The sequence below is a fragment of the Galleria mellonella genome, unplaced genomic scaffold (assembly GCF_026898425.1).
Source record: "Galleria mellonella isolate WM207_F2 unplaced genomic scaffold, CSIRO_AGI_GalMel_v1 utg146, whole genome shotgun sequence".
Classification (NCBI taxonomy): Eukaryota; Metazoa; Arthropoda; class Insecta; order Lepidoptera; family Pyralidae; genus Galleria; species Galleria mellonella.
In genome coordinates, this window is record NW_026441999.1 from 5,513,374 (window position 1) to 5,528,374 (window position 15,001).

The 15,001-nt window shown below is 32.3% G+C and overlaps 1 protein-coding gene across 5 annotated transcripts in view; it reads right to left on the reverse strand.

Annotated features, from left to right (window-relative positions):
• The window catches only part of LOC113523261 (heterogeneous nuclear ribonucleoprotein U-like protein 2), a 29,082-nt gene extending 15,768 nt beyond the window's left edge, over positions 1–13,314 (reverse strand). The window contains exons 1-12 of one of the 5 annotated variants that reach the window (XM_052891920.1): positions 13,032–13,314; positions 11,335–11,468; positions 7,759–7,955; positions 6,748–6,788; positions 5,943–6,076; positions 5,504–5,638; positions 5,011–5,121; positions 4,632–4,719; positions 3,664–3,800; positions 2,417–2,522; positions 1,790–1,902; positions 567–724 (exon numbers count right to left, since the gene is read on the reverse strand). In XM_052891920.1, the coding sequence (XP_052747880.1) occupies positions 567–724; positions 1,790–1,902; positions 2,417–2,522; positions 3,664–3,800; positions 4,632–4,719; positions 5,011–5,121; positions 5,504–5,638; positions 5,943–6,076; positions 6,748–6,788; positions 7,759–7,955; positions 11,335–11,468; positions 13,032–13,161 (1,484 nt within the window). In that variant the 5' untranslated portion in view covers positions 13,162–13,314. Of the gene's footprint in view, positions 1–566; positions 725–1,789; positions 1,903–2,416; positions 2,523–3,663; positions 3,801–4,631; positions 4,720–5,010; positions 5,122–5,503; positions 5,642–5,942; positions 6,077–6,747; positions 6,789–7,734; positions 7,956–10,150; positions 10,304–11,334; positions 11,469–13,031 lie in introns of those variants that run through there. The other 4 variants (XM_052891919.1, XM_052891918.1, XM_052891917.1 and 1 more) reach the window with 4 other exon arrangements.
• Positions 13,315–15,001: the final 1,687 nt, after the last annotated feature.

Below are 15,001 nucleotides of genomic sequence, written 5' to 3' on the forward strand. Positions count from 1 at the left end.
ACGGACCTATTTCGCTTCCTCCATATTCATCAATCTATACATACATTCTCGCTGATTATGGGTACTGTTAATTTGTCGCTTCCTAAGTATATCGCCTAATTAGTCAACATACGTACATCTAGGGCGGCTATTACCGACATTTCCATTAATTCGTGTTCGATAAATATCTTTCAATTATATAAACCTGTTATTCCGTTTGCGATCTCATATCATATATAAAACAATAAAAGAGTAAATACGAAATAATTATCTACCTGCATTATGTGCTCATAATATACATATGTAATTTATATGAGGCATACTATATAATGCAGGAAAGAAACTTGCTATTTTTATATACTACAAAGTAAAAAAAGTGTAAAAGGCCTTATTCGAAAAAATAAAAACGACTGTGACAAAAACACAAAAAACTCGATAATAAAATTTACTGTTACTAGTTTTAAACTTTGTTAAATTAATATTATGTAGCCTATATATGCTATTTACTATTTTAATTAATGTATGGCCAACTCATTAAAATTAAATAAAAAACAAAAAAATTAAGCAATATGCTTTTTAGCACTTACTTGTCATAACCAAAGTTGACCCTGTAACACAGGTTTTTGGTGATAATGTGCGGGAACAACGGCTTATCATCCAAAACCGACTTGTCGAACTCGAACGCTGTTCCTTGTTCGACGCCGTTCACGGTGAATGAGATCTTGCATGGGTGAGACTCAAGGTCCTAAGGAAAAGTTTTATCATTCTTCTGTTATTTTATATTAAATAATTATGACATAATATTATCTGTACTATAAAAATATAATAATAAAAAAAATTTCATTAATTCACTAAATTTGTAATATATTAGATCAGCTTTTCCCAAAGTGGGCGATAACGCCCCCTTGTGGGCGCTGCAGGCCTAAAAGGGGGCGGTAAGAGACCCAGAAAAAAATGGGGGCTTGTATAGAGGCTTGGAGAGTGCTTTGTCGCTCTTGAAGTAATAGTGGTTTTTAAGTAGGTGAAAAAATGGGGGCGCTAAAAATAATTTATTGTCAAAGTGGACATAGACAAAATAAGTTTGGGAACCCCTGTATTAGATGAATTAGGCGTTATATGTTAAATTGGTTTTTATCAAATGATATTTCTTTTTATAAAGATATCTCGTCGTTGTAATTATCATAACTGGTGAATCCCCATTATGATAATTACGATCAATTGAATTGATACAAGTTTGTAATTCCGCTTGCGATCTCATATGACACAGGTCATAAGAGAGTAAATACGAAATCATTATCTGCCTGCATTTGAACACAATCAAATATATGATTTAATTGTAAATAGAACATGCAGGTATATCAAAACGACTACAGCATTCACACATTCCACATTTCAAGCTTTCAACCACTTGACTCAAGTCATCAGATATCCTATAGATTTATTTGTTTTAAATAAAGAACTTTCTAGGGGCGGAGGGGGGGGGGGGTTCTATGGTGTCACAAGCGAGGTCACTATTTTATTTTTCACCCATTTAAAAAATGTATGTGAAGATAGTGGCTATGGGTATTTATTTAATATATATATATATATATATATATATATATATATATATATATATATATATATATATATAGTACATAACAATCATTTCATATTATCTATATCATAACCAAACCATCCCAGATAGACATGTGGTTCTCAGAAAAAACAAATGATACACTAATACATATAATGTTTTAAATATAGTAGTTAAGAACATTTTTAATTTATCCCATGGAATTTTTTACATAGACAGATAAATAATACTAACCAGATAGACGCCGACGACATCCTTTTCACCGAGTTGCTTCCCATATTCCTTGAATTCGCCGTTGTGCACAGCGCGGCCGGTGCTCTCGTAACCCCAGCTCAGCTCACCCTCGCCTGTTGGACAAGCGATATTATATGATCATATTTGATCATGCTGAATTCTTTAGATTTCATACATCACATATTTACAATAAGAGCACAGTACCGTCAATGTAACCATTCAAATGCTATCTTTTTTATATATATGTATGTAATTTAAAAATGCTTATAATTAAGTTTATGTTTGTGTTAAGTGAAATATTTTTATTTTATAAAAAAAATTCATCATTATTGATTTTTATGTTATGCAATGTCTTCGCTAATTCATGATAAATGTTATGTGATCCTTTATTAATTGAAAAGGGTTTATTCGCATGCTATTCTCAATGTGTAGACTAAAAAATATATTATGTACATTTAATTGTACTAATTATTTAATGATACAGAAATCCAATAAAATGTCCACTATATTATCATTTATAAATTTTCAAAAACAATTTAGAATTTTTTTTTTGCCCATTTCCTCTCAAATAAATCAACTAGCAAGAGCACCATGCATGAAGTTGAGAAAGAAAAAAAAGCAATTTACCAAGATGCAGTGTAGAGTCAACAGTAGACCAGCCCATCCTGAGACCGGAGCCAATCGGTTCCTTTTCACTGCTCTCAGTTGTAGTCACCACAGCTCCAACTCTCACCTAAAATGTTATTTAGAATTATAAAAACGTATAATGTATTTTTCAGACTAACAAAAAAGGAGGTTCCATTTTTTCAACTCTTTGTGGCTATGTTATTCATTAACTTCTCCAATTATAGCCCTGAACTGAAACTTTTCTATACATTCTCATTTGGTATCATGCGAAATATCATAAGATATGTGAAGTCATAAACCACATCAATTACCTGCCTTCATTTAAACTGTTGCAAACAACGCTTAGTGAAAAACTACTTTCGGAATTAACGTTCAAATCATCAACAGTGAATGATAGTGAATGAAATCAGTCGGTTGAGCATTCGTGACGCATAAATTTACAAATATATGACTGAACCATAAAGAAGTGAATAGAGACTTTAGCACATTGGTCATAAATAGATTGTCTATGATAACATGTCACGCCCTTCAAAATCAAAAGAATTAAAAATGTGGGAGTATAAATATTTACAAGGGAAACCTGGTAAAAAGATCAAGGAATGGAACACTCCTCTTGCCAGACCGCTATTGAAAATATTTCCTCACAAACAGAACTCCACGTCTAGATATGGTCACAGACACTAAAGAAAAAAATTGGAGGGATGTGCCATGCCAACGTAAACAATCTATAGTAGTAGTGATAGAGAATAATAATAAGTCCGATATTGCGATCATTGCGAGTCAATGAGATACTGTGATTTTTCATAGGTGAAATTGAAATAAAATTAAAGAAATATTTTTATTCAAGTGAACTTAGTATTAATCGTTTTTAAAGTCATTTTTACATTAAACAGCCTATTAAGAACGCAATTTAGCCAAGGAGTTCGGGCAAGAAACTTATGTTGTTTTTTTTTCAAAAACTTTATACATAATGAATTTGTGTGAATACATACTGCTAAGCAGCATGAGATCATAAAATATATAATTAAAACAAATCACTAAAATAAATCGGTTGCAATGACCAGAACAGAAGTCCCTACACGCCACCACCTATCTGAACATTTTAGTGAGCATGACTTAAGTTTCCCAACCACGTCAAAGCCAAATTTGAATAATTTCATACTACATAACAGTCGCAGTATCCATCCAATATCTATTAAATTAACTAAATGATAATATATTAAAGTAGCAATCATCTTCATGGATACCTCATAGCAGACGCGTCCGTTAGAGACCCCGTGCGTGGCCCGACTGCCGGCCCAGGCATGCGCAAACACGCCGTCGCTGAGCGGCACCACGCTGTTCAGCTCCGGCAGCTCCAGGTACTGGTTCAGATCACTGTCGTCTGCAACCGACACGCATGCAGTCAAACACTAATTGCATATAAATTATAGGGAAAAGAATATCATTTATACTGTGTGAAATTAAAATAATTGACATTTGGCATCTTAAAGCATATGGTCTAGTGGTGAATCTAAAAATTTTAACCAAAGAAATATATAGACTAAATATATTCTTCTATTCTAAATTAACCAATTGTTAAGAAGTTGTATAGAAAGCTCAAAATGTATTGAAATTTTTTTAATTGTAAATCCTGAAATTTCTGTCAGACAGATTACAGAATAATAATATATATTCTATATGGGTAGATCTCACATGTGTTTTCAGCTAATAACTTCAATTTCATCCTGTTTTTGGTTTAGTGAGATAGGATCGGAATGTTTTACAAATAGGATATGAAGTAGCATTAGTGAAAAATAGCAAATTATAAACATTTATAGAGGTAACTATCAAAAACAGTGGGGGAAAGGGATTGTTACCAATGGAGTTTCACAGCCCCATTGCTAGCAATATGCCCTATTAGGTCGACCTCCAGGTGGTTCCACCTGGAAACCGTCGTGAACAAATCTTGTTGAATTCGTCATGATGGGCTGACTGATTTGCTTCATCTTCATCTATCATCCTTCACTGGTGCCCCGCCGGTGTATACCGATAGAGCGGGTGGGGTAACCATTCCATTATCACCCATAAAAAAAAAAACTATCGATAACAGTATTATGAACCCAATTGTAAACCAGTTTTAAGAAATAAAAATGAATTCGAACCTAACATTAGAAAATTATTACAAATAGAATTACAGAATGTCTAAAAGCTATTAAACCGAAATGATACTTACACCATGAAAGGGTTACTTTTTCATCATTTAACTCTGGTTCTTCTAATTTAGGTTCTGGAATGTCTTTCTTTCCTTTAAGCAAATTGACCTGCAAAAAATTATAACGACTTTTATTAAAAATAAATTTAAGTTGTCTAATCATTCTTATAATAGTATAATTAAAAGCATTAATACTATTCTACAAAATTTATAGAAGTCCACAAGTATATTAAAATAAAACGTCATTATATATCCCAGACATACTATTAATTTCTATAGAGTTGTACCAAAAACAATGTTCAAACTATCAATCAAATTTTGGAACTGCCATGCCTAAAAGGACAAAAGTCCCCAAATAAATAAAAAAAAAAGATACAAGGTAATAATGTAATCACAATACCTCAGTAGGAGGAGTCAGCACTTCATTGGTGACCTCAACAGTTTTGTAGAAGTTGCTCCAACGGGCCTTCTTCTCTTGTTTGCGCTTCAGACGTTGCAACTTTATTGGATCCTGTCATTACACATAAGTTTCCATAAAGATTTGTTATACTTGACAATAATTTTGTAAAAAATAAAAAAAAAAAACAGATGTTGACACTGGAAATTGCTGGAATTTGTAATTCATCATGATAAGAGAAAATACACTTGTACTACTTCTAGATTGTACATAAAATCTCATGCTATGTCTATTAAAACTACTTATTTTTTATTACAAATAGTGAGTTAAATTTGAAAATTTGTGTGAAATGTAAATTTATGATTATTTTTTGTATATGCACAGCAAACAACTCATTTAACATTTAAAGATAAATCATTATAAAAAAAAAAAAAAAAAAAAAACTACAAACTGAACAGACTATTAAATTGGTTTCGAGTAAGTATACGCGACTTACATTGCTGAGCTCTTCCAGCCGCTTAGCATCTTCCTCCGCTTGCTTCTTCTCTCGTTCAATACGCTCTTGTTCTCTAATCTTAAGACGTTCATTCAATTGTTCCCACTCTTCTTCCTCAGTCAACTCCCGCTCTTTCTGCTTGAATTGGTTATTTTTTAATATCTACTAATTTAATTTCTTAATATAAATGACAATTCTAATTTTAGTGGTTTGATTGACAACTACACAATGAAAGGATTTATGTGCACACTTAACAGGCCTATCCATAAGTTTGGATTAAAATTGTAATTGATTGTTTTCAATGATATAATTACGATTTATAATCACTTCAATGATTTGAATCACTTAAAAATTGATGGACACATTAGATTATCAATAATTCATCTAAATTTTGGTGTGACAATTATACAATTTAATCATTATTGAAAACTGTATGTACCTGATCTTGTTTCTTGCTCTCGTCACCTTCACCTTCCTCTTCATTTTCACCGTCGTGGTCCATCTTCTCATCTTTAGGCTTTGGTGAAGATTCTTTATCGTCCTTCTCTGGTTTTTCATCATTTTGCATAACTTCTAAACAAAAATGTTAATAACCATTGTCAGAATATTATAAATTGTAAAATGTAGCGTAGTCGTAATAAATTCATAAAGTATCCTACACGACAATCCCATGTACCATAATTGTCGTTATTATATGCATCAAATTTCATTCAAAGAGTGCATAGAAATGTAAAAACATCAAGCTAACAGAAAGTATACTTTATGAATATATATATTTATTAAAACTGCATGTATGCAATGCACAGTAAAATTATATATACATTTGGCGGTTTTGACACAGGTTGGTGTTCTCTACTAGTCAACAGTTAGGCAAACTGAGCAATAAGTAGGTGGTGCATTATTTAATTTTAAAAACAATATTAGAACAGAATCGTATTAAATAATAAAATTATAACTAGATAATGTCTGTATATGGAAGATATTTAAGAAAAAATAATATAAAGGGTTTTAAAAAGACCAATAGATGTCAATAAAGATTTTTTAAAAATTTTGTTTGTTCAGGCATTACATAATAACTAACAAATGGATTAAGTGTTTCACAGTTGTTTGTGAAGGTCTAACTTAAAATTTGATATGTTTTATCTTGATATACCTTCTAAAATGTTAAAATTCATGTGTATGAAGAAGTAACACGCAAAAAGCTAATTAAAAAAAATATAATTTCATTTATATCTTTTACTTACCACAATCATCTACATCTTCCTTGACTTGTACAGGAGATCCACTGAAAATATAATAATAATCAGAATTTTTTTCAATGTATAACAAAAAATTTATATACCTATTAGCTTCATATAATGTACTTATTACATTACCTAACCGACTTTGTTAATAAGAATAATTAAACTATAAGTAACAGTTCTAGAGAGTACTGATGGCAAGAATGGGAGAAACATAAGATCTTACAATACGAAAAAAAAAAACTGTAACATATATATATAATTTCAAGTAAAATCACAATAACTAGCATCTAAATACACATAAACGCATGTACGCACGCTTATAGACACCATATTTATTTTTAAACGACTTTAAAAACAAAGACGTTCTAAAGACGGTTGTATTTTTTTTATGTATATGTTACGCGATATCTTCTCTAGTTGTGAACTGATTTTGCTAATTCTTTATTGTAATTGGTAAGGTTTGTTGCCGTGTTGGATCTATAGTGTCACGAAGCAAAATATTTGATTCTTAACTTATAGCTATATTTAATATATTATATTTAATAAAATATACTCCTATTTAATTCATACTCAATTTATCAAAACCTGTTAGGCTGTTTAGGTAATATGTGTCCTCAATAATCCATACACACATATATACCGAAAATTATTACACTCGGGGAAAAACAAAAAGCAATTATTTTATTTTTAATAAGTAAATCACGCTAAAATAAATATTTATTGCTTTTTAAGGTCTTCTTTATCTGTAATGTAATACAAAATTATGGCATACTGATATGAGAAATATGTCATTGAACATTTAAAATGTAATGGAAAATAGCCATAAAATGCATAGTAACAGTTCACACATAAATATCTCATATCACCGTTTCAATTAAAAAATCATAAAAAAAAGCGAAGATATCGTGTTCGCGCAACATAAGAGAAAAAAAAACAATCGAATAGAACACAATTTCGTTTTTAAACTCGTTTGAAAATAGAACTCACTTATCATCATCATCTAGGACGTACACGTCAGATTGAGCGGGCTTGCGCGGCGTGTCGGGCTGCGACGGCGGCGGCTGCGAGTGCGGCGCCGCTACCGGCGCGGGCACGGGCGCGGGCACGGGCGCAGGCGCGGACACAGGCGCCGGCTGCAGCGGCTCGTCCGAGTCCTCTTCTTTGACGTCCTCTTCTATCAACTCGGGATGATCGTCACGTGGGGCTTGCTGTGATGAAAAACAAATATAAATACATATTTGTATAATATTGGTTTATATCATGTACTAGTTTTTACGGCCGACTATGTCCAGGTGACCAGGATATACGAGGTTTGTCCGGAAAGTACGTATAAAAGTTTTTTAAAAATTTTATTTTACAATTATTCAGGTAAATCAATTTTATCCCCTTCAAAGTACTCCCCCTGTGACATAATGCACTTGTGCCAACGCCGTTTCCACTGTGAGAAGGCTCCTTGAAAGTCCTCTGGTTGTAGGTTTCTCAGCTGCCCCGTCGTAGCTTTTTTTATCTCATTTATGTCCCCCAAATGCCGCCCCCGAAGTACCAATTTGGTTTTTGGGAACAAGAAGAAGTCACACGGGGCCAAATCCGGCGAATAGGGGGTGTTCGGTCACCGTAATGGAATTTTTACTCAAAAACTCACGGAACGATCTTGGCGCAAATTTTTTTCATTTGAAGTTCGTTTCTTAGAATTTCGTGGACCACGGTTTTGCCCAAATTAAGCTCTTCAGCCACCTGTCTGACCGTTAAACGACGGTCCCCATTAACACAAGTTCGAATTCTTTCCACGTTTTCGTCGGAATGTGAAGTGGAAGGACGTCCTGAACGTGGGTCATCTTGAACGCTTTCTCGGCCCTCTCTGAATCTTTTTAGCCACTTGTGGACGGTTGGTTCCTTCACAGCATCATCCCCATAAACTGTTCTGAGATCGGCAAAAATTTCACGGCCATTCTTGCCGAGTTTCGAGAGAAACTTGATTACGACGCGCTGCTCTTCAACGGAAGCGGGCTCCATGCCGACGGGGTTTCGTTAAGAGGTAACTTCACAGATGGCGTGACAAGCCAGTTCGCACCGCACGGCGGTCAGACCAGAACTGAAGCATTGTTAGGGACATAAGGAAGGGGTCCTGCGTTTACCTGGCCTCCCCACTCCTCTTTCTCGCATTCCAGAACACTTTTATACGAACTTTCCGGACAGACCTCGTAGATTACCCTATGTTCTTCCCCGTCCCAAAGACTATATGCACACTAAACTTTATTAAGATTGGGCAAGCTATAAATCAGCTGTATCGATACTGCATCCTGACCTATTTGATACTTTTAAATATCTATGGAAGTTCACGATATCGTGACGGAAATTTAAATACGTCACATTTTCCTATTTTTTTTTATTTTATGGGCATTTACCTTCTTCGTAAAAGTAAAATATCGTGCAATATAAAAGTGCCCCCTAGGATCAGCGCAGATGAACAACAAAGTACAACAGAGTGAACACAAGTAATCGATCCATCTGCGTCCATCGATAATTCGAAACAGGACTTTTGTCTTTATTCCAAAGAAGACTAAGGCTACTACGACTAAAATTCGTATAACAAACAAATAAAGCGTTGTGGCTTATTGACAGCGAGACAGCGTGTCGCTAGGTGTGACTTGCGAAATTATGATTGATAAATGCTCTTAACCGCTTTCCGCGATGCGCTTGATAATTCCGCTACAAAATAGCTTGCTGGTACTACGGTTCAAGTTCGATTTAAAAGGCAAAATATTGCAGTTAATTTACCGCCATTTAAGAACATATTATTGGATATACAATGTGAATTATTTTCCCGTGTTACAAATTTTACAAAAACATTAAGTTCCACTTTTATCGTAGAATAAATTTCTAACATAAATATTTTATTCAAACTAGATAATCAGCCGTTACATATTTTAAATACCTTATCGGGATTTAACGTCATAAAAAATATTTGCAAGTAAATAGTACCTACATACCTACCTGCTTCTTCATTGCGTTAAATCCCGATAGTATATTTAAATAATGTGTAAACAACGCGAAAGTTTAAAATTAACTATTGCATCCGTACCATGTTCAAACAAAATAGAAGCGTGGTTTATTTTGCTAGTAATTATTGTTTACCAAACATTTCGGTTTATGTCTAAGGTCACCACATGGACTTATTGCCTTATACACAATTACACATACCTTAGTATACTCACTCAAGTAACAGGCGAAAAGTATATACAAACATGGATGGAATTATTATAAAAAGAAGACCACTGAAGATAGCCCTCTAATAATGAAGTTAATAAAGCCCTGATGATAGTAAACACCCCTACAACTTAGAGATAGTCTATGAATACAATATAATTAACAAATAGAAATATCTCGAGTCTTGAATACTCACAGACATATTTACAAGTAATTATTAAGTTTTTAATTTAGTTAATAATTGTTAATAATCACAAAACGTGCCGCACATAATGACAAATTACTCGGGAATGACAATATCACTAGTGACGGTCGACTTTATCAGTGATAGCCATTAATTTTATCAATAGGTTAATATGTAAATAACCAAAGCCTAAAATTGCATGTCTGCGACTTCATTTTCACGTCTAAAAAATACTCTCTTTTGCAATTTTATTTCCAAGAATACAACAACAATGTGCAATGTTCAGATGTTATAAGCAACCTATGTAGATAAGATGTTAGAAACGCATGTCTTAGCACAACGTTATCTATAGTCTGAAATGGCAAACCAGCCTTATCTACTAGCAACAAATCACTGAAGGATAATTTGCAGATATATGTTTACTGGTCATTAATTCACTTGTGTATAAAAAGATTAAAAAAATGTGAGATTGTATAGAGGCTTCGATGTTTAATATTTTTTAGTAAAGCAACTTATAGTAGGATTTGAATTAAATTTCGAACACACAATGTCTTTATGTGTCATCTTGAATTAATTTAATTTTTTTTTTTTTTATTTAATACAAGTGGCCAATACAGGTTGTTATAAAAAAAATGTATAAATGCTATAAATAATAAAAAAAAAAACTAGACTAGAATATCACTGCACTACGCCGCGCAATTGCGCTAACTCATTTCACTATGCTATATCAACTCATTTCTTCAAAATGAGTTCGCACTGTGCAGTACTGAGAATAGTGAATTAAGTATGGACAAATTAGGGTATTTTTTGTACTTGTGGGTTGACTTGTTGGCAATCTTTTAATAGTATATTAATGCACTAAAATACATGAGTGTAAGAAAAACAAAAAATAGAACAAGAGTAGTAGAGGTTTTTTACATCACTTTAATTTTGGCACATGTCGAAATATACAGTACAGTGATATAGGTTAACGAAATGAGTTGGCACAATAGAATACACTTCAGATACTGATTTAATGAAGTGAGGGTATTTTTTTTGTAGTAAAATTTTGGCATATGTAAAAAAAAATAGTATAATGTGTTGTACAGCACAATTTTAAGTTAAGTCAATGAGTTGGTGCAGTGAAATGTGCTCTAGTTACTGAGTTAATTTGAAAAAAAAAAATTGTTATTTCTTGGACTAAATAAATGCAATACCTTTGAAGGTGTAGAGACTAGGCGCGACGATGACGATCTCCTTGTAGTCCTGGGCGCAGGGCCCGGTCGCCGAGGAGTGGCTACATCATCAACATCCTCTGTTGTTGTGTCCAGTATAGATGTATCTGCTAGTACTGAGAACAATAATGCAGAATATTTTAAATGAATACTCCATATAGACCACTCTGTTATACTACTGCCTCTAATAGCAAAATTCTATAAAATTTAATTATTATCAAAATTCCTGTACAAAATTAGGTTTAGAAATATCATTATTGTGTGAAAGGTAAAGGATTATTAGTAAAGGAGTCTAACAGCTGCATTGCTAGAAATGTATCAGGTCTACCTTCCCTGTGGAAATTATTATGGTGAATTTGTCATGATGATCTAACTGACCAGACGTCATTCTCACTTATCATCATTCACCATTATATAGTGATAGTGCAGATAAAGTTACTATTAAATAATAATCACATTAAAAAATGAAACCCTCTTGTGTCTTTACCCTCTGATATTATAAATAAATAGGTGCAAAAATGAAAATCCTAACTCTTCTAAGTAGTATTCTTAGAAGCAAACAATGTAAACATTTATGGACTGAAATTTCAAATTAACATTTTTACTCAATACATGGTGAATGCAAAATAAACATTTCATGGTGTTAATAGGTTTCTTATCAACAAATGTAATAAAAGAAGCTGATAATCAGAACTGAAATGTAAACACTATATGTATAACTGGCTATAGGTATTGAAACACTGAATACAGTTGTATAAATATAAGTATTAAACTGCATTTTAGTTTATAAAAATTTTTATCAACAAAGAGGTAAACAAACAGAAATTTGAATAATCTTAAATAATATGAAACTCCTGTTTTCTATATTATGTACAAGTACCTTGCAAATTGTAGATACAAGTTTTAAAAAATATCTAAACAACAATAAAACTCGTAATAAGATTCATCATATAATTTAGAAGAAATAAGTCGAGAAACAGCAACTTCTATGTAATGACAATTACAGTAATGGGCCTTGGGCATTGCTTGATACAAGAGAATAAGTAAAATAATATATGAATAAAATTAATATATCTGACTGTATAGCAAAAACTAAAATAAGAATGGTCAGTGAGTACCCTTTTTAAAAGATAAACATTAGCAAAAATTATTAAGACCAATGGTTGCTTCAATTATACACTAGTTAGACAAACATAATATTTCTAGATTGGCAAAAATTATAGATCTGTCATAAACTTTAAAATGGTTATGTACTGGGCCCAAAGGCATAAAATTTTGTTTGTTACCTAATGTTGAAACGTTAAACATATTTATTGCTATTAAATAATTCAGTTGGAATAGGGACTTAAGTTGAATAAATAGCTATATTTCCGTATAGCGGCAAATTGATTAAGCGTTGTCATGCAGCAAATTTAAAACACTACATATAAGCAGTCATGACGTAATTTAGATTTCAATTCGCAACTGTTTCAGTTCCGCTTCATGACTGTAAAACAATTTAATTTTAAATGTGATATATATTTTTAACTACAATTTTATTAGCACGGAAATGTACACGTGCTTTGTTGACTTTTAGTTGATATGAGATCAATTCGGTAATTTGGTTATTTGGTTAAATACATAAATATCTCGATTTAATATTGAGACTAGAGTAAACTAATTAAAATAAATTGTTTTACCTCTTCCAGTTTTAGCTTCAAGAGCTTTCTTCAATCTTTCGACCAAAGCCGGCTTGTTACCCTTCGTATCCAAGCCGAGAGCACCAAGCTCTGATCTCAGATCTACTACTTTCATCTTTGCCGGGTCCATTTTGATTTTGTTTATATTTTTTCACAACAAAAATATGTTCAGCGCGCAGTAAAAATCACAAACTATGTGAAATTAAACATCACAAGAATAATATCATCAAGAAAGCGCCAAGCCAAATCAATATGGCGGCAGCAAGCTAGCAGGATACGAGTAGTGGTGTGCGATATCGATTATAATTGTCTAATTGATAGTATTATAAATGATTGTAATTCTAGGTGATTTATAATATATTTATAATTGTTAATAAAATTAGTTTTCTAAAAGAACTTTATTCATTTTTCACCAGTAAAGTTTCATTTATTAATAAGAATATCAATAGCGTATTATTGCACAATTTTAGTACGTAAACTTTATATATTAAAAGGTACGTTAATTACAGACATTCGTAATGTAAATTTTAATGTGGGTTTATTGAGAAGAGCCAATTAAGTTTTCTATTCTATATTTATCTGTAAGTAATTACATGTCGACTTTTGTATTTACGCAGCGCCGTTTAATTCCACCATCTTCAATAGATGATGCATATTTTCTTCATACTATCGATAATTTTAATTAAAAATTATGGCGCAGCACTATGTAGTAAAAAAGAGTAGCATAGTCATAGAGAAATCTCCAAAATCTTTGGTCCGAATTCGCCTTGTCTGTGATGATATAGGCAATGCAGTCATAGATTAAATACATTAAGGATTAATATTTATAACTTTAAATTGTGAAGTGCTAGCATAGATATAATTGCTAATTTATGCTAATGCTTCTACTGATTAATAAATATAGTTGGCAGAAAGTTTGAAAAGATGGAACCGCGGTACGTAGTGCAGTTACATTACGTACCTACTTAACATTCTAGTTCTATCTAAGAACGACCAAAATCTTTGAGTTCCACTGTGTATGGGTTAAAGCGTCAGAATAAGGACTTAGCAAGGGGCTTAGATGCGTTTTTGGCCAAATATTTTTATTTTTGACCATGACTGACATGACATCATACCAACCCAGCAATATAATTCATCTGCACCTAAGACCAAGGAATTACATAGAAAGAATAATAAAATAAAAACTAAATCATATAATAAAAGTAAAAATGTATTTATTACCAAAATGTGATTTTATAAGCACAGACTTTAGCATTGATTCTACACTAGGCTGAGCCTATTCTGTAGGCACCAGGAATCGTGTTGCCAAATACATGATTACAGAAATTAAAAAAGCTTTCTAGTAGTCTAGTAATACATTAACTGTTTACCTATAAGTATACCTGTCTATAAGTTTACACAAAGCTGTTATTTTTAAAATATGATTTTATAAATACCAATAAATTAATGTGTGTTTGGATGTTGGGAGTTTGCACGTGCAAATGGTAAGAATGGTGTGTGTTTGTGTGTGTGTGTGTGTGAACGAGATGTTTATTTATATGATTAACATCAGTATGTTTTCAGCATCGTTGAACTTCATAATTTTTAGATGTTTTCTTACCTTTACTAACGTTTCTTTTAGCGTACTGTTTTTTAGATTACAAATTTTGCAAATTTTATTGTACATTATATAGGGGATCATACAAGGTGAGAAGCGTCTGGCATAGCTAGTTTTTATAGTAGGTGTGAGAAGAGTATGTAAACACTTTTATAAGCCCTCGGAATTGTTATTCATTGATATTTCGATTAAGTTGTAACCGGTAATTATAATTTTGAGAATGTACAATTTTCTTCAAAAATATGGTTGCCTCCTTTCTTCCTATGCAAATATAATTAGTAAAAAGAAGACGAAAGATACACAATCATTTGCTAATTTTCCCCACTTCATAGTGGGCTAGTGTTTAGAAATTGTGTATATAAAATTTTTGTTC